The 26830-nt window shown below is 38.0% G+C and overlaps 1 protein-coding gene across 2 annotated transcripts in view; it reads right to left on the minus strand.

Annotated features, from left to right (window-relative positions):
- Positions 1–11300: 11300 nt before the first annotated feature.
- The window catches only part of LOC145785438 (uncharacterized), a 30450-nt gene continuing 14920 nt past the window's right edge, over positions 11301–26830 (minus strand). Inside the window, exons 2-19 of one of the 2 annotated variants that reach the window (XM_082597095.1) lie at positions 23497–23620; positions 21912–22003; positions 21325–21468; positions 20636–20802; positions 20147–20235; positions 19537–19667; positions 19259–19357; positions 18735–18783; positions 18209–18418; positions 17316–17461; positions 16347–16485; positions 15983–16114; positions 14959–15126; positions 14526–14617; positions 14243–14329; positions 14008–14150; positions 13401–13603; positions 11301–12774 (exon numbers count right to left, since the gene is read on the minus strand). In XM_082597095.1, coding sequence (XP_082453221.1) covers positions 12650–12774; positions 13401–13603; positions 14008–14150; positions 14243–14329; positions 14526–14617; positions 14959–15126; positions 15983–16114; positions 16347–16485; positions 17316–17461; positions 18209–18418; positions 18735–18783; positions 19259–19357; positions 19537–19667; positions 20147–20235; positions 20636–20802; positions 21325–21468; positions 21912–22003; positions 23497–23566 — 2286 coding nt within the window. In that variant the 5' untranslated portion in view covers positions 23567–23620 and the 3' untranslated portion in view covers positions 11301–12649. The remainder of the gene's footprint in view (positions 12775–13400; positions 13604–14007; positions 14151–14242; positions 14330–14525; positions 14618–14958; positions 15127–15982; positions 16115–16346; positions 16486–17315; positions 17462–18208; positions 18419–18734; positions 18784–19258; positions 19358–19536; positions 19668–20146; positions 20236–20635; positions 20803–21324; positions 21469–21911; positions 22004–23496; positions 23621–26830) is intronic. The other variant, XR_014291167.1, reaches the window with a different exon arrangement.

Consider the following 26830-nt stretch of genomic DNA (forward strand, 5'->3'; position numbering starts at 1 on the left):
AGATGTCGAATTAATGTAAAACAAACGTAAATTTCTTCTTGGGCATTGTTACGCAGGCAGCAAAATTCGGTATTTTTGCATTGACTTCACGTCTGTAGACGTTGAATCAATGTAAAAATGATGATTTTTGCTGTCTGGGTACGTAATGTAACCCGCCAGGAAAATTGAATAGATTTGTGCTACCTCGAACGTTGAATCAACCCAAAATTAACTTACTTTTCCCCCTTAGTTATTTAACGTGATTTAACGTAACAGCGTGCGGTATCGCTACTTTTGGTATTATTACATCACTACAAATCAAACAGTGCGGTCGTGACTCGTGATAGACTACTCTAGTATATTTTTCGCTTTTCGATTCAACGTCTGCAGACGTTGAATCAATGTAAAAACGACTTGTTTTGCCAGCTGGGTTGTGTGCTTTTGTGAATGCAAATGCAAAATCGCCCATTACGTAATCACAAAAACCCTTTTAGTGGATGGAAGTCAAGTTGCAACCGTGTTTATCTGTCTACTATTCCTTATTCACATTGCAAAACATTTCTGCAAGCTTTGAACAACAAGTACATAAGTCAGACATAAATACAAACTTGCAAACACGTTGACAATTGAAGTAGCCTACTTCGGTTATTTTATCTATAAAAAGAAACCCGTTGTGTCGAATAGCACAAAACGTGTGTGGCGAAATGTTTGATGCCAGGCGTTGGAACTTCGATCAAAGCATTCTCCCGCAGTGTTCAAAATGGCGGCGCTGACGCCTCGGGAGTTTCTCGTGTGAAGCGTCACTTTTAGACCTTGCTTTGAAGTACCTGGCGCAAGAAAGTTTACGTAAGTCAGCACTCTTATGATTGCATCACGTGATCCCCCCCTCCCGATTGTTTCTTGACCTGACGACGTTTAGTCCTCTCTCAGTTTTTTTTCCTTTTTATTTTCCTTTTTTTTCGTTTTTTTTTTGTAAGGCACGGCGTTTGTCGAATAGTGATGGCGCGTGTCGAGTGACCTCGTCACCGAAAAAGGCACAAATCGCAGCCCTGAGTATGATATATCTCTAACCAATGAAACACACATTTGAGTGGTTTTAGAGCAAGCACAAGCACAGGATGGTAACAACAAACAAATATGAAATTGGGTTACATCAGTGGTTCTCAAACTTTTTTTTGTTGCGACGCCTCTGGAAAAGTTTTCTGGACTTGCGACGCACCAGCAAATAAAAGTAAATGAATAAACTTATGATTAAAGTTTTGTTTATTGATACGACAACAAAAGGCAATGCATGTTATTTAATGTGACATGTGGGCTTGTTTGTTTTCACAAAGTTCATTGAATCTTGGGAGAATTTTTGAAATTGCCATTCGCATTACTCTTTCGGTGTTTATTCGTGATCGATATTTGGTTTTTATCACCACCAAGGCAGAAAATTTTGCTTCACATAAATACAACGTAGCGAATGGGATAATAATTCGTAGTGCTTTGTTTCACCAAACCTGGATAATCGTCATTCATTGAATCCAAAAATTTGCCGGATTTCCTACTACGAAAGGATTGCGAGTCCATTCGTAGTTTGAAAAATTTTCCTGGAAGTATTTTGCAAATTTCGACTCGAGCTTGGACAAATGTAAATAAATAAATAAGCCTCTGCTTCGCAAATTTGAAGGGAAAAAATGCACTTGCAACCTCAACTCTTCACTGTTTTCAAAATGAAATTACACCAAGAAAAATGAATCAGAGCTTTTAATTTTTTTTTTGAAGGATAGACATCCGATACTACGTTAGGGTATCAGCAGTGGCAAATATTTAGTTGACTGCGGTGTAATCAGCTAAATGCATGGGACACATCTGTCCTAGCGGTCCTCAAAGGGTTAACCTAATTTTTATAATCTTAAACTGAGTTTAGCCAAGAAACGGAATTATTCTGCGACGCCCTTGGAAAAGTGAAACGACGCACCAGGGCGTCGCGACGCACAGTTTGAGAACTACTGGGTTACATAATATTGCAAAAGCCTAGACGACGACATTAAATGCCAGTTTTATGCAGGGGGAAATGGTATCGGCAGGAGGACCTAAGATTGAAATTGCTTTTTGGTAGGCTATTGAATTGCTTCATCAGTTTTCGTGACCGAATCTTTAGCCTGATTAGACCGTCACGTCTGTTGAAGCCAGCTACTGCTGATGAAGCTTCGGTTACAAGCTTTATGTGGCGCTCCACAGCTTGATTGTGGCATGCGTGGCGCATAATGAGCTTTTCTTCTCTGATTTTTTCGATGTTGCAGTTACTCAGGTGTCGAATTTCTGGTGGTTTGTTGGTTTGGTCAGAATTTAAGTGTTGTCATACTCATTACTCATTATGCTGATTTCTTGTGGAGTGATTATGTTATGGTGATGTTAAACTGTGCATAATGCTATGTGTTATTCATATTTGACCTGAAAATTACATTTTGTGAAAATAATCATATATCTAGTGAAATTTCGACAAAAACTTCTTTTGAGACAGATAGGAAAGTGCACATTCTGCTTCTTTTGCCATCAAAATTAGCTCCCTAGCATCACCGCTCACATAGTTATGGCATTTTTATGGGATTTGACCCCCGCATGACCTTTGCGTCAAGGTTGTCACCTGAGTATTGGAGGCAACTTCCCAAAACCACTTTTAAAATAAGTTTTGGGACCAAAGGCAACTATTGAGAGGGGACGTTTTTTGGATTAGTGATTTTTATTTTTTTCACTCCACCCTAATCACCAGTCAGTGCTCTCCTTGCCTTTCAGTTGGTTCACCAGGCGACAGGATGTCTTTCAAAAACAATCAAATGGCAACTGAAAGGTTGATAAGAAATTTGACCAGATGCATTCAAAACAGAAAGGTCAAAGACAGCGACGATAATAATAATCGACAGATGCTGAGATGAAAGCAACAGACAATAAAGTTAGAGCATATGTTCTCACTATGGCATCAGAAGCAAGTCATTAATACTGTGAAGACTGGACACACTTGATAAAACTTGTAGGGCTTGTAGGCTAACAATCACTCAAAATTTGTTTTTTGTGTCTAAGTGGTCTTTTATTTTATGTTGTTTACGAGGCATTCCATTATAATACAACAAATCAATGCAACCACTAGGTTGCAGAATAAGATGGTTCAAATATATGTTGTAGCCCAAGTCCATTAAAAATTTATTTTTCAAAATCAGGTAAACGGTTGCCAAGTTAGAGACTTGGACCATCACTAGGTGGTGCACTTCATCCGCATTACTAATTTTTGATTTTAGACGCTACACTCAAGGTAGAAAGATGGTTGTTCAAAGTGTCTATTCCACCATTTTTGAGGATGCAGAATCCAAAAATGGCATTGTTTTTGGTCTAAACAAAGTATTTTAGGAGGTATTGGACTTTTTTAAAAATTCGTTGTATTGATGGAAAGCCTCTAACCTATTCTGCAAAATAAGAAAAAAATCTACTTTTAATCACTTGCCTAAAAAATTTCAAAATCCTATAAATCTCATTTTTGTTTATTGCAGCTCATTCTACATTCAATTCTGACAAAAATGATATATATATAACATGACATATCTATCATTTATAATGTAGATTTCACAACAATTTAAAAATGTTGCTATTTGTAGGGATGGGCAATTCAGAATACCGAATCCAGAAGGATTCGGATCCTAAACTATCCGAATCCAAAACGGCAATAAAACCGGGTAATAAGATTCGGTTTTAAAGATATACATAAGTCTTGTGCGAGCTGTCAGCTGGAGACAGTGAACTGAAAAAAAGTGTGGTTTACTCACTTTTTTCTTTGCACTGACACCATCCGCAGTTCCACACTTTCAAAAACATTGTGCATGCGTTGTGCGCGCACGGCTCATGCAACTCTACGTCACTCGCTCGCACGAGCAACCAAAGAAACTAAGCGCGCAATTTTCTTCACGCTTTGTACACAATATGCACAATCGTGCAATGCTTTTTTTCAATCCACGTGCGTATGCGACTCTGCGATAGTTTGACTGATGGGCGTAACAACATTGAGCAGATGCCCTTGCTAAAGGAGTTGGCTCTGAAATAGTGTTGGGCGATATTGAAAAAAACAAAACGATACGATATTTGAAAAAATACTCGATATTTCGATACTTTTCGATATTTTTGTTCTAATTAAGAAAAGAGTTTCCCAGTCTTCGAAATTAATATCGGCAATTGCCGAGATGATTGCCGACGCAGATGCATAAATGGCGCATTAGCGTCAGCAATAAAAATACCGAGGCCACACGAGCGCTTGTAAGGTTAGGGTTATAAATTCCTCCCAGGCAGGCCCATAGCCAGCCGGAGGCCAGGGGGTCTTGCCCCCCCGAAAAAAATTTTGCCCCCCCCTGGCAAAATCCCAACATTCTCGAGCAACAGCTACAATTATAATGAATTAAGTTTTTGGCCCTCCCTAAAAAAAGTTCGCCCCCCCTTGCTCTGCGGTCTGGCTACGCCCTGCTCCTAGTCGTTATGCCACAGATTTGCTCTTTATAGTCAACACCCGATGGAGCTCTGCGAAAGAGGCGTGTGGGTGGGTATCAAAGCACGAAAGCCGCAAAACGTGGACACTTCATTGCGAACGGCAAAGACGGTGTAGATTTACAGCCAAGCGATGAGCCTCTTGATGTGTCCGATTCCAGTGATGACGCGACAACCTCATCCTCCGGTACAACATCTGATGATTCCGATTTTGACATCTAGTTCTTCATCAAACAGACTTTGTGTTGCTCGCAGTATCCCAATTGTGCCGAAATTATGTTAGTGCATACGTAAATCGAGGCAATCTTCTCGCAGGGAGCTATTAATTTGTTACCGGTACTTAGTTGAGCAATTCACGTTATTTTATGATAATTCAACGTCGCTAGATGTCCAATTAATGTAAAACAAACGTAAAATTCTTATTGGGCATTGTTGTTACGCAATACACCCGCCGGGAAAATTAAATCGATTTGTGCTGACTCTAACATTAAATCAACCCAAAATTAACGTACTTTTCCTCCCCATGAATTATTCAACGTGAATTACCGCAACAGCGTGCGTAATCGTGTTGTTCGCTTTATTGCTACTTTCACAGCAATTGCCGAAACGTTCACAGCAATTGCCGAGGCAATTTCAACTTTTGCCGTTTGGCCTCGGCAACATTTTTGTAGGGGTTTGCAGTTACGAGTTAGGGCTGTAATAGTTAAAATATCGAACGATATTGAAATAAATATCGATATTGAAAAGATATCGTATCGTATCGAAAATTCGATATATCGCCCAACACTACTCTGAAACACCTCAGCATCTTTCGAGCGATTCTTTTCGACTGCGGCTTGACGGAAACTAAGCTGCGCTCCCGTTCAGCGTTGCCAGATGGGGAAATAGAATATCAAATTAAAAAATTCTGGTGAAATTTAGAGGTCTTTCTTGCCAAGCTTTTTGACCTTGGAACCAGATAACTTTTTGGTGAAATCTGGTGAAATTTTTCCTACTCAATTTTTTTCAAGAAAGTTTTTTCAATTTTTTTAAACTTTTTAGCAAATAATCCCTGCTCGTATAGAAAACGTTTTGCAAGAGGTCTGCATATGGATGATGGCAGTGTCTTAAGTCTTAAAAACTCTTTGTATTTAAGCGAAATTGCTTTATTTAGGGTCAGGGCCGTAGCCAGACCGTAGAGCAAGGGGGGGGAATTTTTTTTAGGGGGGGCCGACAATTTTTTTTGGGCAAAATCATTATAATTGCTGTTGCTCGATGATGTTGCTATAGCTGTTGCTCGAGAATGTTGGGATTTTGCCAGGGGGGGAGGGGGGCGGAATTTTTTCCAGGCGGGGGGCGATGCCCCCCTGGCCCTCGGCTGGCTATGGGCTTGTTTAGGGTGTTTTTAATATCTGGTGAAATTTTAGTTACTTTTTGTTGCCAAGCGGCTTCCATCATCTGGCAACACTGCTCCCATTTGGCTGGAAGTCATTTAGAATGCCTTAATGTGTTGCATTGCAACAAACATTTACTTTGATTGTATAGCTTTTGTGTCTGAAATTTTTTACTTTTTGTGTTGCTGGATCCTGGAAGTTAATAGGATTCAGTATTCTGGATTCGATTCTGGATTCGGTTTAGTATTCCGGAATAATTCTAGAATATTGAATTATTCTGAATTGCCCATCCCTAGCTATTTGCGACCAAAAATGAACTTTTTGAGGTAAGCGTGGGACCCCTAAATATCAATATTTAAAAAAAAAAATTTTGGTGTGGTTTTGGAAGATTTCCCACCTTACAATCAAACTTCCAACATAGGTTGTAAAATTTGCAACACCCTACTGCTTATCTTCCCGCGTGTGAGGACTGAGGAGCAACTTCAAAGACAAAACACGTGGTAGCGACAAAGCGAATGCGAGGTTGAATGTTTATTCTCATTTCACGAGTTATCCAAGCGTCCGTTAGATTTTCTGTGACTTCAATCAAACATGAAATCGATTTTAGCAAACTTTATTGAGTTGAAACTACGACTTGCTTCAATAAGCATGGCATTGACTATTGATGTTGTGTATTTTGTGAAAATATATAGGCCACATCTCATACACTCATCTATATACATACATTCCTGCACTACCTATTCGATAAAACTCTAAAATAAAAAAAGAAGAGACAACACTTTGCCGTTGTTAACGCTATGAAGGTAAGTAATTAGCAAAACGAGGTTCATAAAACTGAAAGCGGGTTTCCACTCTGCTTGAGATCATGATTTTTTGCGTTTTATTTCGATGACTTCACTGTTTTGATCGTTATTATTCACTCATACAAAAAGGAAATAAATCAGCTTGTTTTCCAATTGTTCCAATTATGAGCTAATAATATCAAAACTTTTATGACTAGGCGTAAAACTAATCGTTTCAAGCAGCGGTTCTAATAAATTCGGTTTGCGACCTCAGTGTCAATATCAACAAGACAGTAAGCTTAATCAACTACTACTATAATTGAGTAAAATAGCGTTATGGTTATGACGTCATCACCTTTCTCGCCCCCCAAGGTTTTTTGAAAAGTTGGCGCCTATGCCTCAAACAATACAAAAATGCAAATTTATAATAATAATAATGGTGTTGCAAGCACAATACAGTCGAAATCGGTTAATTGCATATCGGTTAAACCGTTAAAGGCATAAATCGCTTTACTGCATAACATTGCATAATTCAAAACATTTTAATTCACTTGTGAAGAAAATTCAACGGGTAAGTAATCGCATAAGAGTTAATCGAATAAAAATTCTTGATTGATTTGTAGACTTGTATCACTTAACCACATCTTTCCTTAGAAGAAGTGTTTTCCTGAAGTTGCTCATAAAGACTATCTTTACCAATACACAAAAATCATAGCAAGATTTTCCACAATCCGCAGCGATTAAATACACGACGCCACACTAAAAACAGCAATTTCCCGTAAGGCTGAAGGCTATAAGATGTAAAAAATTTTACGAAATAAGTGGGGAATTGAAAAATGCACACGCTCAGAAACAGACTTTAAAAGAGAACAGACTGAACGACTATTGAAAGAGAAGGTAAAATTCACGATTGGAGAATATCATTTTTCTGACACCGGTTGAAAAAAAAAATTTGGTTAGAGACAGAATAAGTACTTTTCAATTTCCCGAATAAGAACTTGTAACTTGATTAATATTAAATAGATTAATATATAACAACCTTATGTTTATTATTAATCAAAGTTACAAGTTCTTATTTGAGAAATTTGTATCTCTAACCAATTTAGTTTATTGCGACGGGTTTCAAACAAGCCAAATTTTCGCAAAGAGACTAAACCGGATTCAAAGCATGCAAGTATTTTACATAAATTTATCGTAAAATGACCTTAACACTTGGTCAAAACACCTACCGTACCCAGGTTAAAAGAAGCCCAGCTCCAATCTGGTTGGAAAACCGCCAACCTTGCTACTCAGTACTCACTCAGCCGAATTGTCTACAGTGTTGCCAGAGAAGCTATATTGACTTACCTGTAGTTTAAATTTTTATCCCCAAACTGAGAAAAAAATTTATTTTGTCTGTTACGAGAATAGTACGATATAATTACAAAAAATACGAACAAAAAAGCCCCATTTCAAACTAGACTCCACAACACACACGGCGTTGGTTCGGCTTTCGGGGTGGGCGCTTGATCAACACATTACAGTAGGTTGGTTTTGAATCTTTATCCTCGGACTGAAAACGCCTTACGCAGGCCACGTTACTGAGATTTGCGTAGTGTAGTTTACACTTGTTGTTGTCCGTAAATTATTTTATTCACTAGATGTCATGGAAAGCAACCCTAACATAAACGATTGATTGAGAAAGAGCTCTTAAAATGCGTTGTTCAAGCGCACAGCCCGAACCAGAGCTGCTTAATCTTGAGTTTTTTTTTCGTCTCATCTCATCGGGGCGTGTTGTCACAGTACGATTTCCTGTGATTACCAAGAGTTTTCAGTTCTCTTTCGTACAAGCAATGAGGCCTAATAATTTTGTCACCATAACATAAATTATTAGGAATGCCATCGAATTTTAGGTAAAATTAGGCTTTTTAAGGTCAATAGACCTTTTGCATAACAAACCAACAGAGCGTGACGTTGGAGTCGTGAACGACCAGCCGCTATTTAGCCTACAATGCTGTGCGATAGGGTTAGTGGCGTAGTTTGCAGGCGAATAAACTGTTTAATGTTTGCTTGAGCTGTTGTTTTGTGGTCTTTACAGGCGTGTATCAGTGTTTCAGTATAATTTGCTAGAAAATAAAAGTCTTTTAAGTTAAAGACTGTAGGCTACAGAAGCGTAAACCTTCGACCAGTTCTTTGCTGCATTGGAAGCGATCTTGCCAGGCAAAGATAGGAAGAATTTCCTGAATTATACAGCTTCAAAAGGTAAGCATGCAAATCAAAATGTTGATGCAGAACTTAATGACGATGCTATTTTCAAAATGCTACAGGAGCACTGCATCTACATCAGTGGTTTTCAACCTTTTTGGTGGAAAGGAACCCAATGAAACATTCCAAAAGCTCATCTAACCCCTGTTCAATAATTTAATTGCCTTATGCAAAAAACATCGTTTGATTAACAAGAACTCCTTGAAGCGAAGAAAACATGTCGACGAAATTTGGCGGGAAAGCAGGAAGTTAAAGGTGATCTCACAAGAAAACAACGAAAATTCGGGATCGCACGAACGTGTTAAAGTGTAGCAAATTTATTAATAGTGGCACTCCTAATCAATATTTGATTATATTCAAACAATATGCATATAATAATAAAATAGACTCTCGGATTTGAATGTAAACTTGCGGAACCCCTAGACTTACTGGCGGAACCCTGGTTGAAAACCACTGATCTACATAGATTAGCGGTGGAAGATGAATTTTTGTTGGTGTTGATGAAGCTTCGCCTCGGTTTGTTTTATACAGACTTAAGCACAAGGTTTGGTACCGTATTAGTTCTGCTTCTGTAGCCGTAGGGTACACTGTAGGCTATTTTTCATTCATGAATGCATCTCATGTATTTAAGGTTGATTAGTTTGAACATAGCCTATACCCTCATTCAGGCCCGTAACTAGCTTGGAGCAGCAGGGGGGGCAAAAAGTATTCTAGAGGGGGCCCAACTTTTACCTTCCGTATCATGTACGAAAACGACGTTTGTACACAATGTGGGTATATTTACACAAGAATTACATTAATCGTAGGCCTAATACAACGTTTACATTAGACTAGTTTATCATAGAAACAGTCAGTGGCGTAGCCAGGAATTTTGAAAAGGGGTGGGGGTTTACGGCCGACGGGCAAAGACCGACGGCGTCTTCGCCAAAGGCGACACCCAGCAGCGGGGGGTCTGGGAGGCCTCCCCCAGAAAATTTTGAAAAATTACTTTGAATTTGGTGCATTCTGAAAGCATTTTCAACAAACATGTGGGTATAAATATTCCTGTAAAATGGTGCTGTCCAGTGGCATAGCAAAAGGATAAGATCATGTTTTCTAGGGCATTTTTCGGTAATAAAGCTAAGCCTCTATGTTTTCTTGTTGCTAATTCCTGGCTGAGATATTTGAATGTTTGGTATTGGCAAAACTCGCTCTTTTAATGCAGTTTTGTTTAAAATTAGGCAAACTTTGTTTTAGAGACAACATTCTACCACACCCTTAAACACACAATGTTTACAATTAAATAACACAAGAAAATTGAGTGTAAAACTGAAAAGTCAGCGAACAGAGCTAATTAACATAATTTTTTCCAGGGGGTGCCAACATTTTTGCAGGGGGGCTTCGCCCCCCCTAGTTACGGGCCTGCCCTCATTGTGATGTTATCAAACGCAGCCATGGAGGCAGACTTCAAGAAGGACTACCCAAGCACCATGATCGTCATCGACTGCACTGAAGTACGTCTCGAAACACTATCCTCACTTCCAGGCGCGGATTTATGGGGGGGCCCGGGCCCCCCCCGAAATTTTGTGAAAAATTGTAGAAATTGTATGTTTCCGCAGCAAATGGTTTGATATGCTTCTAAACAGCTGATATTAGTCCCTCGGCATCACAATTGATGAAAATAGTTGTTTTAATGTCTATTTTATAGCATATCGTATATGTCGTAGTATCATTGTTCATATCTGTTTAGCTTTTTCTTTCTTTTTAATGGATTTTCAAATTTTCTGGCCCCCCCCCCCGAAAAAAACTCTTAGATTCGCGCCTGCTCACTTCACCGTCAGTCGAAAACGTACTCGAACTATAAAAGTACTGACACGGCAAAGGCATTAGTGGGAGTATTATGTTTGTAGCCTATCTCAGTTGTTGGCTACACTGCTAATGTGAGTGACAAAGAAATATGTCAGAGGAGTGGATTTTTTCACCTTTTGCAGCAGACAACAGCTGCTAATGATTAATGAACTGCACTTCAATGATGCTGGCTGTTATGGCCGATAAAGTTTTTTTTTTTTTATAGAAAAAAACTTAGCCTACATGATAGGCCTATTGGTCTACATTTGAATATCCCACCGCTCCTAGATAGAAGGCCTCAAATGAGTGAAGACAAAGTGTTGAATACACGAAGTATTGCACGCCATCGCATTCATGTAGAGAGGGCCATTAAAAAATCGTCAATTTCACATCTTCGATAGGAAAATACCAGTGACTATGCTTGGTATCATCATTCAAGTGTGGTTGGTTTGTTGCATATGTTATGCAATTTTTAAAAACCTATTTTGTTTGAACAAACTGAAGGAAACTGAAGAAAACATGCCTCAGATTTATCCGCTTACGAAAACCAGACGAAAACTTTCAACACCATGAGTTTTAAGACCATGAACATTTTAATTTATTGACACAGAAAAGGCAATGCAGAATCAAAATAAAATGTTGCAAGACAAGGTACCATTAACGTGGTCCATAATACCCGGTCAAAATGCACACGCTTCACAACGGCCGTCCTAAATTGCCTTTCCTAGTCTGTTAGCCAACACTATGATTAAAACGAACAAGAACTGAAGTGTACCAATAACCTACAACAATTCATAAACACAAAAAATTTACTTTCACCTGCCAGCGACTTCACGCTTGCTTGCAACAACAAGAATCGCCTTCATAAACCGTAGTAAACAAGCGATTCTTCACCCTCAGACTCTGTATAACTCAAACGTCACGCTCTGGTGATTTTGAATGTGCAAAAGGTCTATTGGGTGTACGCGTAGGAACAAACGTTCGGCATTTCCGCAAGGCAGGCTACCGGAAAGAAAGCTTTATAACAACAACATTACATATCACTGCCTCTGACCAGTCACTAGCCTACAGTTAACAGCGAACGCGTTGCATGGCTATTTGCCACATAAATTTGATCAAAGAAATAAATCTTCTTTCAATAACCCTTCACTCATTTTTTTCAATAGCCCAACTTACAAGTCTGTTAGCCGTTTACATATGCAAAAATATTTCAGGGTTAGGGTTACTCGGACAACAGCGCAACAGTACCGTAGTATTAAAATAATATCAACCTCGATTGCCATGCTTGAGTCAATAGTTTCAAAGCCTCCACATAATCATGAAGAAAAGCTTTCCATTTCCAAAGCCCAACTAACTAAAACGTTGATTCTTATACCTTCAATAGAATGCGATATAAACTAAAGTTAATTCTTTTATTGTTGGGATTAAAGTGAAAGCAAATGGAACCATGTCTGGCTTATAAAACAGTCGTTGAAATATCACCAGAATATGACTTGAAACAACGAAACAATTCTTCAGAAAGCAAAAAAATTACACAAGCAATACATGTTGCAAGCAATACATCGTTCGGTGAAACTTGTAACAGCGTATAGCGGCAATGACGAGAAAAATCGAAAACAAAACAAGATATTTGGACGAATTGCAAGTAAGTATCCCAGACAGCAAAATCCGTCATTTTTATATTGATTCAACGTCTGCAGATGTTGAATCAATGCAAAAATGACGGATTTTGCCAGTGTAACCGTAAGTACCAGGACCGTATTCGCAGAATTACGTATGCAAAATTAATAGCATTTCATTTAAAAAAGGGCTGTAAGGTTTAATTAATAAAAAAACAACAGTCAAACTCTACCGATACCGTTGTAAAGTTACGTAGAACAAGAAAAATCGTTTTCAAGTGAAAAAGATTGATTAAAAACGATGCCACTGGCATCATAGCTGGTGTTGACCGTAAGAGTTCATGAACGGGTTCACTGCAGTGTTTACGTCAAAACCAAGGATTTGGGAATTGTGTGGGGAAACCACCTCTTCGGTGCTCAGCGCAGAATTTGACGGTTCTGAAAGAAAAGCATCGACATTTTTAATTTCAGCAAGCAAAATTAGTCGGTTTTACACTGATGTAACATATTTAAACAGTAATTTAATGTAAACAAATTTTGCTACATCAGTGAATAAGAGAAACATGCTTTAGAGTTAGAGTTATGGCCCATTGGAAAAAAATGTGCTTTGACACAGGGATAAGAAAACAAACTACAGTAATTTACGGAATTCTCCAAACGGAATTTATATTCCCGTGAAAAGTACAGATCATTCTTTTTAATGTCATTCATTACTACATGTGTGCTTCTCTCTGTTTTTGTTTTATTTTTTGCTTTTGTTTTTTTGGGTTTTGTGGCCGTGCTAACTACTGATATATAGCCTACTACATAATTTTTCATTCAGGCACGTTTTAAACCTTTCAAGGTTTTGCCACCTTTTCCCGTTCGTTAACGTGCTGGTAGGTTTATATCGATTTTTGTAGTTAGTATCTTTTTCGTCCCGGACGCGTTAGTGACGAAAAATAAAATGATTGATTGATTGATTGAACATAGCAAAAAATGTATTCGAAATAACGCAATTCCTATTTAACAAAACGATAAATTTCAAAAATAAAAACTATTTTTGGGAAAGTATGTCTGTTTACCATTCATTTCCCTCACAAAACCATGGGAATGGTGGACCGGCAGGAGTTGGGGATTCGCTGACGAACTTGGCGCAAGTTCAGGATAATTCGGCTGCAACAAGGATGCGAAATACTTGCGGTTTCTCCCCAAGCTCATTGGCGCCACCGGAGATGACGGCGACGTGATGTCCGGTGGGAGTGATTCCTCTATGAATTTCGACGCGCTGTGAAAGCAACTGCATGTTAACATCGCAATCATGTTTCGGATTTTCAATCCGAAAAGCTTTGCCACAATACGTTCTTGGCGCGTGAGCAGATAGTGCCACGTGTCGGGCTCATTTTGCAGCGCAATATAATTCATCAACGATGTTTTCTTTGTTACCAAACCTGACGAACTCATTCCAATCAAAATGTGATACGCCTAAGGCGAAAGTTTGTCTTAAATCACTCGTATTGATGTCTTGTTAAGCGCAAGACGTATTGAACACGAAATGGATCAATGTGTTGATAACAATTGTTTGTTATAGAAAAGACAACCCAGATAGTAATATCCTTTATTTTTGTCAATGTAAAAATGAAGGATTTTTCTGTCTGGGAATCTGTTTCAAGTTACGGGAATCTGCCTCACCCAGCAGATAGTCTGCTTTCATAGTGTGGCTGGTTAACAAGCGAAGGGGGCCTGTTGATGGAGGGGATTGTGTCTGCTGCAGTGAGAATGTCGTGTTGTGAGATGATGATGGCGTTGGAGGAAGACGAGGACAAGTGCGATACCTGAAGGGAAGATGCAAAAAATGACACGAAAAAGTCGTTCGACACAAAAATTGCATTGGAATTTTTTTTTAATGAAATCTGTCTCAACTCACCGCATCAATACCAGTTTCGTCCACTTCCCTCTGGCCAGTGAAAGCTTCCGTTATCAATGCATTCCCGGTCACCGGGTAAGCAAAGTCCTGGAAAGGAATGGACGCGACATGAGTCAGTAATAAACTGTATCGTTTTGGGACAAAAACTAGCTACAAAGCTAGCAACCAAGTACAAATTTATAAGCGACAGTTTACAAATATTCGAAAAAAAGGAGAGCTTCCAGATTTCCGTGCTCACTGCTCAGTCATAAGTTGATCATGTGGATGAGCAACCTCTACTTACCGACTTGCCAGAGCAGAGTTTCTTGTGAGCTTCCAGATTGTCCACACGGGCGAATGCCCTTTTGCAATCAGAGCATCTGAAAGGTTTCTCGCCTGCAAAAGCGAACGAGGTAAGTTGAGCGGAAAACTTCGAAGATTTCGCAGAACTACAAATCCAAGCATGACAATTAAAGTTGCGTGCAAGTGGATTAGACAAATCGGGAAATTGGTTGAAAAATCTCAACATTGATTGGATGAAACATTGAAGCAAAACCGAATCAAAAAAATATTTGATGATATAAATAGGAAGTTTTCTTGCACGTAACTATGTAGGAGTGTTCTTAAAGTCCAAAAAGCACAATTTTTCCCTTTTTTACATTGGTTCAACATCTGCAAACGTCGAATAAATATAAAGCATGGATTTTGCAAGCTGAGAAATATATTGACTGGGGTACCGGAGTGGACGCGCTCATGGCGTTTAAGATGGAAGCGATTGGTGAACTTTTTCCCGCACTCCGGACACGGATGCAAGCCGATGCCTGTGTGGATTTTCTGATGCAGACGAAGAGAGTGATTGTCTCGGAATTGCTTCCCGCATTCCTCGCAGTGGAAAGGACGCTGGTCTGCAAAAAAGGAAGATGATTTGATCCTGAGAGAGCTGGGTGACAAATTTGTGAAACAAAGGCTTAAATAGTGTGGTGCCATACTCTTGATGGAGCCTCATGCTTTGAGCTTTGAAGGTCCAAGTTGTTTGTTTTCACAAGTTTTCAGTTTCTAAGAATCGAGCTGTTCACAATGGATTATTTTCATTCATGTTGAAAGGAAAAGCTCTCTCGCTGGCAGACGCGCGCTTGCAAAGCGTCAATTAGTCAGACTTGTGCTCACAAGGAGACATCGGCTTATTACTACTCTAGAACGGATTGCGCCATCTAACGGTGTAAATTCAGAATCGATACTTCAGCACGATGGCAACAAAATACTCCGGTCATATAAACTATTATTGTGCAATGGACTGTAGCAGCGATTTTAGAGGATTTTCTCACTGATTTCATAAAGGCAAATAAAACAGCCATCGGTTTCGGAGGATATTTTAGCGCACAATTTTAAATTGGACATGTAACTTTTCAGTACATACTGTAGCTATTCCAAACTTTTCTATATTCTCCAAACATTTCCAAATGATGCAAGAAAAGAGACCCAATGAACAATCATTTTCTATTTGAATGAGAAAACTGACGAAGGTATTTTTACGGCGGCGAAGCTCCAAATAAGTTATATTGGCTATCAAACCTGTTTGATAGTATTTACTAATTTTATTCCTTGGTTTGAATCCTACAATGTACGTAGTAAAAGTAAAATTTAGTCGATAAAATTTATGATCTGCTAGTCTCCAAACACCGAAATGCCAGAACGGAGGTTTAGAAACATGAAAATTACTTTCTGATGTCATCACAATAGCTAAGTATTACATTAGGTCACCTGTATGAGTAAGCATGTGTTTTAGAAGCCTTCCTTTGAACGGAAAGGTTTTGCCACAAGTTTCACACGCATGGGGTTTCTCCTGCCCGTGTTTTGCTATGTGGGACTCCAACTTGTCCATAGTCTTAAATTCTGAAGTAAAAAAGCGTTATCGAGAAATGAAAACATAGGTTATCTGATCAGTCGCGGTGTTGCATTGTAAACTCACCTACCTCCCCCACCAGTAAATCAGCACTTTTTAATATTGATTTAATGTTAAAAAGGCTGGTTTCCTGGATTAGGATTTCTTAATAAACCACGAGAGAAGCTTCGCTTTGAGCGAAGTAGAATACGGCAGGAAAACAATGGTAGTAGTGGAACTTACTTTTTTGACAAAATCCACATGAAAGAGAAGCCACTGAATGGCTCTTTTGATGAGACGACAGCGTGCTCTTATCTTTGAAGCTTTTTCCACAAATCTCACAGAAATACGGTCGCTCGTCCGAGTGAGACAGTTGATGTCGCTGTTGTGATTAGAGCATTAAAACTAATCGTAAAGAATCGATAATGCTGTATATGACGTGCGTGCGGCGATCAATAGCAAACCAAACTGACACCACAAATTTAGGCTTCAATGTTGGACGAACGACGTGAAAGCATTTCATTGTGAAAATAATGAAAAGTTAGCTTTGAAAACTCTTCGAAAGTTTCCCGATTGCGTCCTTCAATGAACGTAATCAAACCAGGTGTTCAGTTTAATTGTCGGGCCAAGATCGAATTGCTACATGTTGACGGGGGTTGTGCCTGCTGTTCAACACCGTCTTGGCGCATCAGAAAAAAACTTTGTCAATTAGGAGACAACACAGTAGCACGATCAGGGCCGGATTTAGCTGAGGGGACCGGGGCACTTTTAGATTGGGGGCCCCCCTTGCAATTTTTTTTTCGCGCCTACGGCGCGAATAGCCACTTCTACGTCTACAGTAGCATTAATCCAGCACTGTACAGCATTTTGCAGAAACTTCAAAGGCTAAATGAAAAGAAAATAACACAAAAATCACATTTTTTCCACGTAGGGAGGCCCTTCAAAAGTCGGGGGGCCCGGGGCAACTGCCCCCTCTGCCCCCCCTAAATCCGGGCCTGAGCACGATGCAAACAAACTTGCAACAGTATAAGAAACGCTTAGAGCCACAGAACTATGAAATCAATATTAGTCCTGCAAACAAACTTACAACAGTATAAGAAACGCTTAGAGCCATAGAACTATGAAATCAATACTAGTCCTGCAAAATGTAAAGTGAATCAAGTATTTAACCGAGTTCGCTTAAAATAATGGCGTTAAGTTGAACAAGCCTACCTTAAGATGGTCTCTGTCCCTGAAGCTTTTCCCACAATCCTCGCATGTGAACGGTCGCTCTGACGTATGTGTGCGCTCGTGGCGCTTCAAGTGGTCGGATTTCAAGAAAAGTTTGCCGCAAGTGGTGCAGCAATGCTTCCTTTCACCTGTAAGAATGGTTTATACTTTCAATAAATGTACGGTTTCATAAAGATTGGTTGCTATAAGGGCGAAGTCGTGCAACATCGCTGAGCCATTCTATCTTTAAAGTTATGACTGTTTTAACCAGAGTTGAGAAAACCCGGTTTTTTTTAAAAAAGCCCAACCCGCATGTTTTTTTTTAAAAAAACCCGTTTTTTTTTTGGGTTTTATTTAAAAAAGATGCAAAAAAGGTAGATTCATGCTTATTTCACCTCAAATACTACTTTTTACTAATGAAGTGCCTCTCACTTACAGTACATGCTGGCATAACTCAATAAAATAATGCACTAGGGCTGTTTAACTATGAGGCCTTCTTGCATAAATGAGTTTTAGTGTAGTACAAAGTGGCATTACTTGATTTTTGTGTACAGAAATATCCACTGTGTTTTCAATTTATCCTTGGAAATTTCCTTCACAATCACATCCTTAAGTCCTAATTTGAAGTTTGTTTTAAGTACCTTGTAGTACTTAGGTTCATTTTTTCAAGTTTCTGATAAAAATTGAACAAATATGATGCTCTGGGTTTTTTATGGGTTTTTTTAAGTGTTTTTTTTTTAAAAACCCACCCGGGTTTTTTTGGGTCGGGTAAAATACCGACAACCCTGGTTTTAACTACTGCAAGAATATAGATAGGGATAACAAGCAAATAAATAGAGCTGCACAATAACACAAATTATCCTACTAAAAAACTTTTTCAAAAATGTAAAACATACCTGTGTGCGAGACCATGTGACGACGAAGATGGCTTTTGCTTTTGAAAACTTTACCGCAAACAGTGCAAGGGTGGGTCACTTTTTGTCTGGGCGCTCCCGGAACCTTAATGGGTTTGTTGTGTGTTTGCATGTGGATGTCGCGGTTATGGGCGCTCAAGAATGATCTCTTACAAAGATCGCAATAAAAAGACGGAACTTTGGGAGGTTCCACTGAAAAACAACCAAATTATAAAGGATTTTTTAGGTTAACAACGACAGTTGTGGCACTTTCTCTACAAGCAATGTCTTTATTAATCCACCTAGAGCAAAAAGATGCAGAAATACATTGAACGTATTGAATTGTAGGCGTACAGACACAAAATCTATTTTTTTACATTTACACAACGAATGAAGATATTAACTCAAAGTAAAAAAGACTGGTTTGCTGACTAACAAGTTATGTGGAGTGAAAAAGAGCTGGGGTTACAAAATTGTAAAGCGGCCAGTGATAAACTGTAATAAGATTACAACCAAAGTCACTTTTTACCTGATTTGAGTGCAACCTCCTTGTAGCAGTGAAATCTATCCATGTGTTCCTGTGCGAAAAGCAATGTGTAAAAAACACAAACAAATGAACAAAGGTGACATTTTTCTGGATAGCTCGCAGGAGAATTTGGGAATAAAAAGTCGTTGATTTTCAAACAACAAGCGAAATGACATTGTGCATCTGTCACGAAGCGCAGTTCGGTAATGCGCATGGGTTGCAGGGTGCAGCACAAGACACTAAAAGTGGAGATCACTGCCGGTGTAGATTTGGAATGTTTAGGACCCAATAAGTCAGTGAGCAAATGGGGCATTAGGAATGACTTGTCACATTAGCAAAAAATAGCATAAGCGCTCATAGGCTACGAAAGTAATTCAAGTTCCACTTTGACTCAAACAAAAAGCAAGGTTCCCAAAAGCCAAGCTGCAATACATTTTGTGTGTAATTCCGCTTAATGCAAACTATCCAACAAACAACAGACAGCATTCCACACAATGATCTCATTCGCTCTTGTCGTTTACTTTTACCTTCATCTTTGCATTAGTCGCTTCTGATTGGCCACATAGGTCGCATCTGTAGGCGGGTTTGTCGTCGTGGCATAGTAAGTGCAATTGATAGGCGAACACCTGAGCAAGCAACACAACATGTCGATGAGATGGTACGCGTTTGATTCTGAGCAAAAAAAAGCCTGTCCAACTCCAGCAAACTGTCTCGTTTCAGCTACCAAAATTCGTTCTTTTACATTGATTCAACATCTGCAGATGTTGAATCAATGTAAAAAGAACGTATTTTGCTGGCCCAGTACCTGTGAAAAGGTTGCGTTGCATGTTTCGCATACATGTGTTGAGGAATCGCTTGACTGGATCGAACTTGTTCTTCCTTTTGGTTGTGATGAAACGCTAGCCTGTTCTGAAATCTCATCTTCAGATATACTCTCTGCATATATACAAGCAATATAGTCCAAGTAACAACATCTTCTACTCGAAAATTGACTTATTGCATTAATTTCCAGGCAGCACAAATCAGCAGCTTTTTTACATTGCTTTAACGCTTGCAGAGGTTGCATCAATGTAAAAAAAAACTGGTTTGGTTTGCTGAGTTATTCGCTAAGTTAACCAAGCAGCGTATAATATTCTCTTTTGTAAGCGCTGTTAGATGTCAACCACCTTTTATTGAGTATCGTTACAGTTATAGTGCGGAGTCAGATTTATCTTACAATTTTCATTTTATGTGTATTGCAGATTTAAGTAATTCCTGATGAGGAAACACGTAAGTGTCGAAAACCTTTGAGCTGATTTTTTTTAGTTATGTTATATTTCTTTGTAATAAAACGTGTTAAACTCGCTTAAGTGATTTTGTTTTGTTTGTCTTTTAAGATTGCATGAACAGAAGAATAAATGAGCAGAGGACCATACCATTATTTGGGTTGAAAGGGAAAGCACCCTCATCAATCTCATCGAAGTAAGGTCGCTTTGAAGAAGTTTTTCCATCGGATTTGACTTCTCTGTTAAAATATTTCATACATACTGAGATATTAAAAGATAAACCTTTGTTAAAAGCTAAAACAAAAGATAGGCTGATGTCGACTGGGTGTTCCTTCAGCACCTGCAGACCGGCATAGCACTTTGCTGTAGAGGAAAAAGATGGTGACTACACCCTTGACGGTGCGACCTACTGTATCAGACAACCGGCTGTATGGTCTGGTAGCACTAAATGAAGCTTCCCAGGCATGGTGTGTCAGTGCCACTATGTGTCAGAAGTTTGAATACAATCCCTACCACAAAAAAAAAATTAGTTGCGATTGTAAATTGAATTTAATTGACTGTTACAGTTTTTAAAAGACTTTCTTTTCAAAAAGTTGTTGCCATTTCTTAAGTAATGTTTGTGAAAAAAACAAGCTTCACCTTTCTAGTCTTTTTGCTATTGGAAAAATTGGCATGGGCAGAGTTCGTTTGATTTCTGTACAATTATTTGCTATGTCTTCATCCAGAGGGATGACGTTCTCGTTGGTTTCAATATCTGATTGCGGAAAGACATCTTCACACTCCTCTGCACAGGCGACTTCAAACTCCTGATCAATGAAAACATTCTGTTGATTTAGGCGGCACCTGGACAGTGGACAGTTCAATTTGTTTATAGACTGGTTTGATATCTTGCTTCACAAAACAGAGAAACAAGATAACCTTTAATTTTTAGAACTACAATTCAAACTATTTTAAACAACCCAGTCTTCTCTGTGCAGTAGAACATGAAAAATAGAGCATGACCAAAAATAGAAACTTCTGTGAAACGAACTGATGAGTAATTGAGTGATTGAACTGATGAGTAATTGAACTGATGAGTAATCGGTGGTGCAAGCATGCAAAGTGCCAGAAGTTAATTGACTGGTAAAGGCAGCGGTCGATAGTCTTTGGCATGAATTGGTGGTGTGATAACAATGAGCCCTGCCAAATGGGCGAAGCAGCCGAAGTATGTGTCTATCGCTGTCATTTCTTACCAGAATCGGCTGCCGAAAAACATTACAGTGAAGTGACTGTTGCTAAAAAGGAACTTGCTGGTTAGATCATAACACAAATTTCATACGCTTAGCTACCTGACAAAGCTTCATCAGCTTCGGTAACTTCAGAATTTCTGCAGCACTTTGAAGATAGTTTAGGTTGTCTGAAGTAATGTCCGGATTTCCAGCATAAATAAAGTTGAGAACCGAATTGAACGTTAGGGTGTTCATTGCAGGAATCTGTCAAAAAAATATGCTGGACTGAAACGAATATAAACAATTAAACATACAAATGATCGCTGTTGAAGTGGTGATACATTATTTTCACAGAAATAGTTGTGATAAGTTACAACCCCTTTAACAGATTAACCTTTAATACAGATCTATTTACAAAGTATATAGTCAGACATATAATAAACTTATCACAACTCCATTACAGTGACAGTAAATTGCAAAAAATAAAATAGATTTATGCCTTAACATTTTTATCATCAATTCCACTAAAGTACTGACAAAAACAATCTCCTTGATAACTTTATGAAAAGTACTGTCATGAAGACAGCTTTCCATACATGATACAGACTGAGCCATAATCTAAACCGGAATTTAAAAAATATGTAACAATATTATCACAAAAATTCTGTAATATAATAAAGCTCTTATGTTTAATAAAACCATCATACATTTAATGACGTGGAATCGTTGTTTAAGCATTCCTCAAAGAAATCTGATGAAGCTGCCAAGACTGCTTTGTGTGCACCAAAATATCCGCTATCTGAAAGAGGCAAAAGTATTTTTAATTTATTGATACGTCTAAAAAACTACCAAAATACTTGTCAAACTACAGTAGACTAGGCAATTTCCAACAAAGCATGTCATGATACCTGAATCTCAACATTGTGAAGATTTTACTAAAGCATATCCTTTTAAGTTATGGTGTGATGTAACAATTTTTACTACAAGCTCCCTTTCAATGGTTTGAAGAAAATTATAAAGTGCTGTGAAAGCTCCAAATGTGTTTGAAAATTTTGTGTGTGTATTTTTGTAAAATTTTCAAGTTAATGTAAAATAAGCACTGTGTCCTTGTATTTTTAATGTCTTGATTTATTACAACTCAATTCGGTATGTCACCTTTTCTAGTCAGATGGCACATATTTAAAGTCATACGCGTGGAGTAGGTACTGCAGTACTGGCCTGGGGTGTAGGCACTGCAGGGGTGCAACGCACCCCCTGCTCTTATCCGTAATTTAATTCTTTTTTTTTAAATTTTATTTTCATTTCATTTTAATTTTATTATTCAAAATATATCTGTTTCAAATTCACACTAATGTAGTTCGTTTCCTACCCAGCATGCTACAACAACGCCTGAGGTTTAGGGTCCATTAATAACCGCACAGTGTTGTCATTCGAAAAATGCAACAATGTCGTTAAACTTTGTGAAGACGACACCTTACCAGTCAATCATGTTTCTGACTTGGCAATCCTTATACGATTGTACTTGACTTTACCATGCACGTCTTGCAAGGCCGAACGTTCGTTCAGCACACTCAGATGGATCAAGACGTATTTGAGGACAACAGTGACCCACACCAGGTTAAACCATGTGTGTGCGCTTAACGTACACAAAAAAAAAGTCAATTGTCTTGATCGAGAAAGCTGATTGCAGAATTTATTGCAAAAACATCAGTTGAAAAAGATTCGTTTTTTGGTTGAATTGTTGTATGTTAGTTTGTTTCGCTACTTTCAGTTCATTCGTTGGTTGTCATTTGATGTTTATGCGTGTGATATTCTGATATAACTGCAGTGCACCCCCGGTAATTTTTAAAACTCTAGGGCTAGGCCTATGTTTAAAGTTGTCAGGTTGACTAGTTGACACTAGGCTATGATAACATCTGATTTAATAATGCAGTGCTGATTGCTAAACAATAATTACCAAAGCACCATCATCTCTCATGATAGACTAAGGCATTTGGTGAAGGCAAAGAGAGGATATATTGAAAAATAAGAGTACATTTTGTTTATTTATGTACTTGTCTTTGTATTTTTCTTTATATGTGTAAATTTTTTCCTGCTTGGATGTACTGTTGTTTCAATATATACTTGCCTACACTTGGTTTGATCACCCTGTATAAATGCAAACCCATTTTAAACAGTTGTATGAAAGTTTAATACATATTCAAGCAAACATGATTGTTTTGTTCTAACTACAGTCCACTGACTACAGTATGCAGTTTTGTTAAAATTAGTCAAATAAATCAAGTTGCTTACCCACTGTAACAATAAGGTCACAAAATTTATTTTCTTTACGATAATCGTTCATCTTCAAAAGAACATCCATGACTGAATTGTTTCTAATCAAACTTTTAATAACGCAACAACAAGCAAGATTTGCCTGTAAAATAAACTTTGTAGGTATGATTGGAAATTGACAACCAATCTTTCAAGAGCTTATCTCCAATTTAATATCTTTACTAGTATGATATTAATATACAGTATAATGCCACACACAATATTCAACAATCAACAACCATAAACTAGGATCTATCTTAAATTCAAGTAACCAGTATATATGCCATGTTTGGTTATTGGCTTCCACAAGCAAACAATTCTACACTTGCGTTGGTACCTAAAACTTTTTCTTGTAACTGGCATAAAGACTCAACTACCTTTATACTAGATGCAGCATATGATACTTGGCTGACTAGCTAAGTGATTATGGTTGTACATTTTGTAGTTGTGCGTATTTGCGACCATCAATGTAATTGCGTCCACTTCACAAACAGTTTAGAATTAAAAATAATTTGGCAGTGGCTATTTGATCAGCTCCGGTGTTTTAATCTTAAACACTACTTGACCGGTCATGACGTTACTATATAGGCACTTTTTTTCTTTTTCTTTATGTAAGTTTTCTTTCTTTTTCTTTATGAAGAGAAGAAAAAGGTGCCTATACAAGTTCTAAATTCGACAACAATATTCAACTGTATCAGTGCCGCGTACGATACTTTTCGGGCTGGTGTTCTAGAGGGAATGAATTCGATACTACCCGGAAGCGTTCTTTTTTTTGGAAGTGGCTGCATTTACGGCGCTGTAAATACAGCCGTTCCATGCCTTTTTTTTGATCTTTATGTCGCTTTTACTGCGCATGCGTGCTGTTGCTGGAAAAAAAGTGCGTATATAACTTCTAAATTCAACTGTTTTTACCAAGTGAATCAGTGGCGCGTGCGATCTTTGTCTGGTTCATACTAGCAAGGATATGAGTTCAATTTCACCAAAAAGTAATTTTTTTTTAACTCAATTCTAACCCGAAGTGACTCAATCGTTAGGCTACGCATTTTTGTGGCCGTTCAGTTTAGTTTGTTTTTAGTTCTGACCATCACAACGAAAAAACAGTATATGACAAACATAACAGAGGTATAGAAAAGGGTAGAAGCGACAAAACGCGGACGTTATAGCGTGTATGATAGCAAAGCAGGACAATCAGTTTAAAATATGGCACGGTCGTAACACCTAAAAATTTTATAAGTTTAGAATTTTTTTTTACTCATTTTAATTGTTAAAGAAAAAAAACTCACTGGCCTTTTTTTCTCAGTTTTAAATTTAAAAAAAATTGTTAAGGTGTTACGACGACGCCACGGTTACGACCGTGCCATATTTCAAACTGATTGTCCTGCTTTGGTATCATGCACGCTATTAAACGTTTTAACATCTTATCTAACAAATAGAATGCACAGTACAAAAATTAATGGTAAGAATTCTAATTTCAATGTTGTTAAATGTGGTGTCCCACAGGGGTCAATCCTTGGTCCCTTGCTTTTTCTTCTTTATGTGAATGATCTTCCAAATGCATCTTCTTTTTCAACTACACTTTTTGCTGATGACTCAAACTTTCATATGTCAGATAAATGCCTGTCATCTCTCCAAAAAAATGTCAATAGAGAAATAGAAAAAATTGATGTGTGGATGAAATCCAATAAACTTTCATTAAATTATAGTAAAACTACTTATATGATCCTCTGCAACAAAAAAAGTGCAGCAGAAAATTTTAGTCTGTCCATCAGTGGCCGATCCATCGAAAGGAAGAAATGCATAAACTATCTAGGTGTAACTTTGGATGAGCGATTGACATGGGATAGTCATATTATTAATCTTAGAAAGCAGCTTGCAAAAGTCTGCGGCATAGCATTTAAGCTGAGATACATTGCCCCTTTAACAGTATTACGGGCTTTATATTATGCTTTGTTTCAATCCAAGATCCAATACTCGATTATAAATTGGGGAAGAGCAAACTCTACATTGCTTGCTCCACTACAAGTGTTACAAAACAAGTTCACTCAATCCTGCTTATTTTTGCCGAGGTCAACAAATACAACTGTTCTTTATCACCAATTTAATGTGCTCAGAATTGACGATATTATTAAATTAGAAACTGCAAAATTTATGTACAAATATGTGCACAAAATGCTGCCCCGGGCCTTTGCTGGCTGCTTTATTTTTGTAAATGAAATTCACCATCATAAAACCCGTCAGAACCAAAAAAATAATTTATATTTGCCTTCTACAACGTCAAACTCTGGTAAGAAGATGCTATGTTTTAATGGAGTGAAACTATGGAATCAAGTATAATACCAAAAGAAATAAAAGAAAAGTCTTACAATGTTTTTAAATTTAAATATAAATGTTTATTAAAGAATTTGTACAATGATCACTCCTGAAACGTATCATCCGCTTATTTCTCTACACAATGTTTTTTTTATGTTGCCCTGTGTTATTCCATTGTTAATGTATTGTTAATTCCATTGTTAATTTTTACAAATTAAAGTGCTAGTATTGTGCTATATATTATATACTGTATGTGTTAATGTTCTTAATTTTGGGTCTTTTGTTTAAATGTTTGGGTGGCAACTGACTTTGGTGACCTTTTGGTCTTTCGCTGCCATCCTTGTTGTGTGAATTATTTGTGTTTATTGTCTTTTTGCTTTTTGTGTCTTTCTTTTTCGCCAACAAAACAAAAAATAAACTGAACTGAACAAACCACCGCGTTTTGTCGCTTCTGCCTTTTTCTAAAAAGACATGGAATATAAAATTTTTAGGTGTTACGACCGTGCCATATTTTAAACTGATTGTCCTGCTTTGCTATCATACACGCTATAACGTCCGCGTTTTATCGCTTCTACCCTTTTCTATACCTCTGTTATGTTTGTCATTATTATACTGTTTTTTGTTGTGATGGTCAGAACTAAAAACAAACTAAACTGAACGGCCACAAAAATGCGTAGCCTAACGATTGAGTCACTTCGGGCTAGAATTGAGTTAAAAAAAATTACCTTTCGGTGGAATCGAACTCATATCCTTGCTAGTATGAACCAGACAAAAATCGCACGCGCCACTAATTCACTTGGCAAAAACAGTTGAATTTAGAAGTTATACGCACTTTTTTTTCCAACAACAGCGCGCATGCGCAGTAAAAGCGACGTAAAGATTAAAAAAAAGGCATGGAACGGCTGTATTTACGGCGCCGTAAATGCAGCCACTTCCTATTTTTTAGCCAGTGGCTATTTGAATGGCTCCTGGTCTTTTAATCTGAAACACTATTTGACCGGTC

Source organism: Aplidium turbinatum, chromosome 16, assembly GCF_918807975.1.
Source record: "Aplidium turbinatum chromosome 16, kaAplTurb1.1, whole genome shotgun sequence".
Taxonomy (NCBI): Eukaryota; Metazoa; Chordata; class Ascidiacea; order Aplousobranchia; family Polyclinidae; genus Aplidium; species Aplidium turbinatum.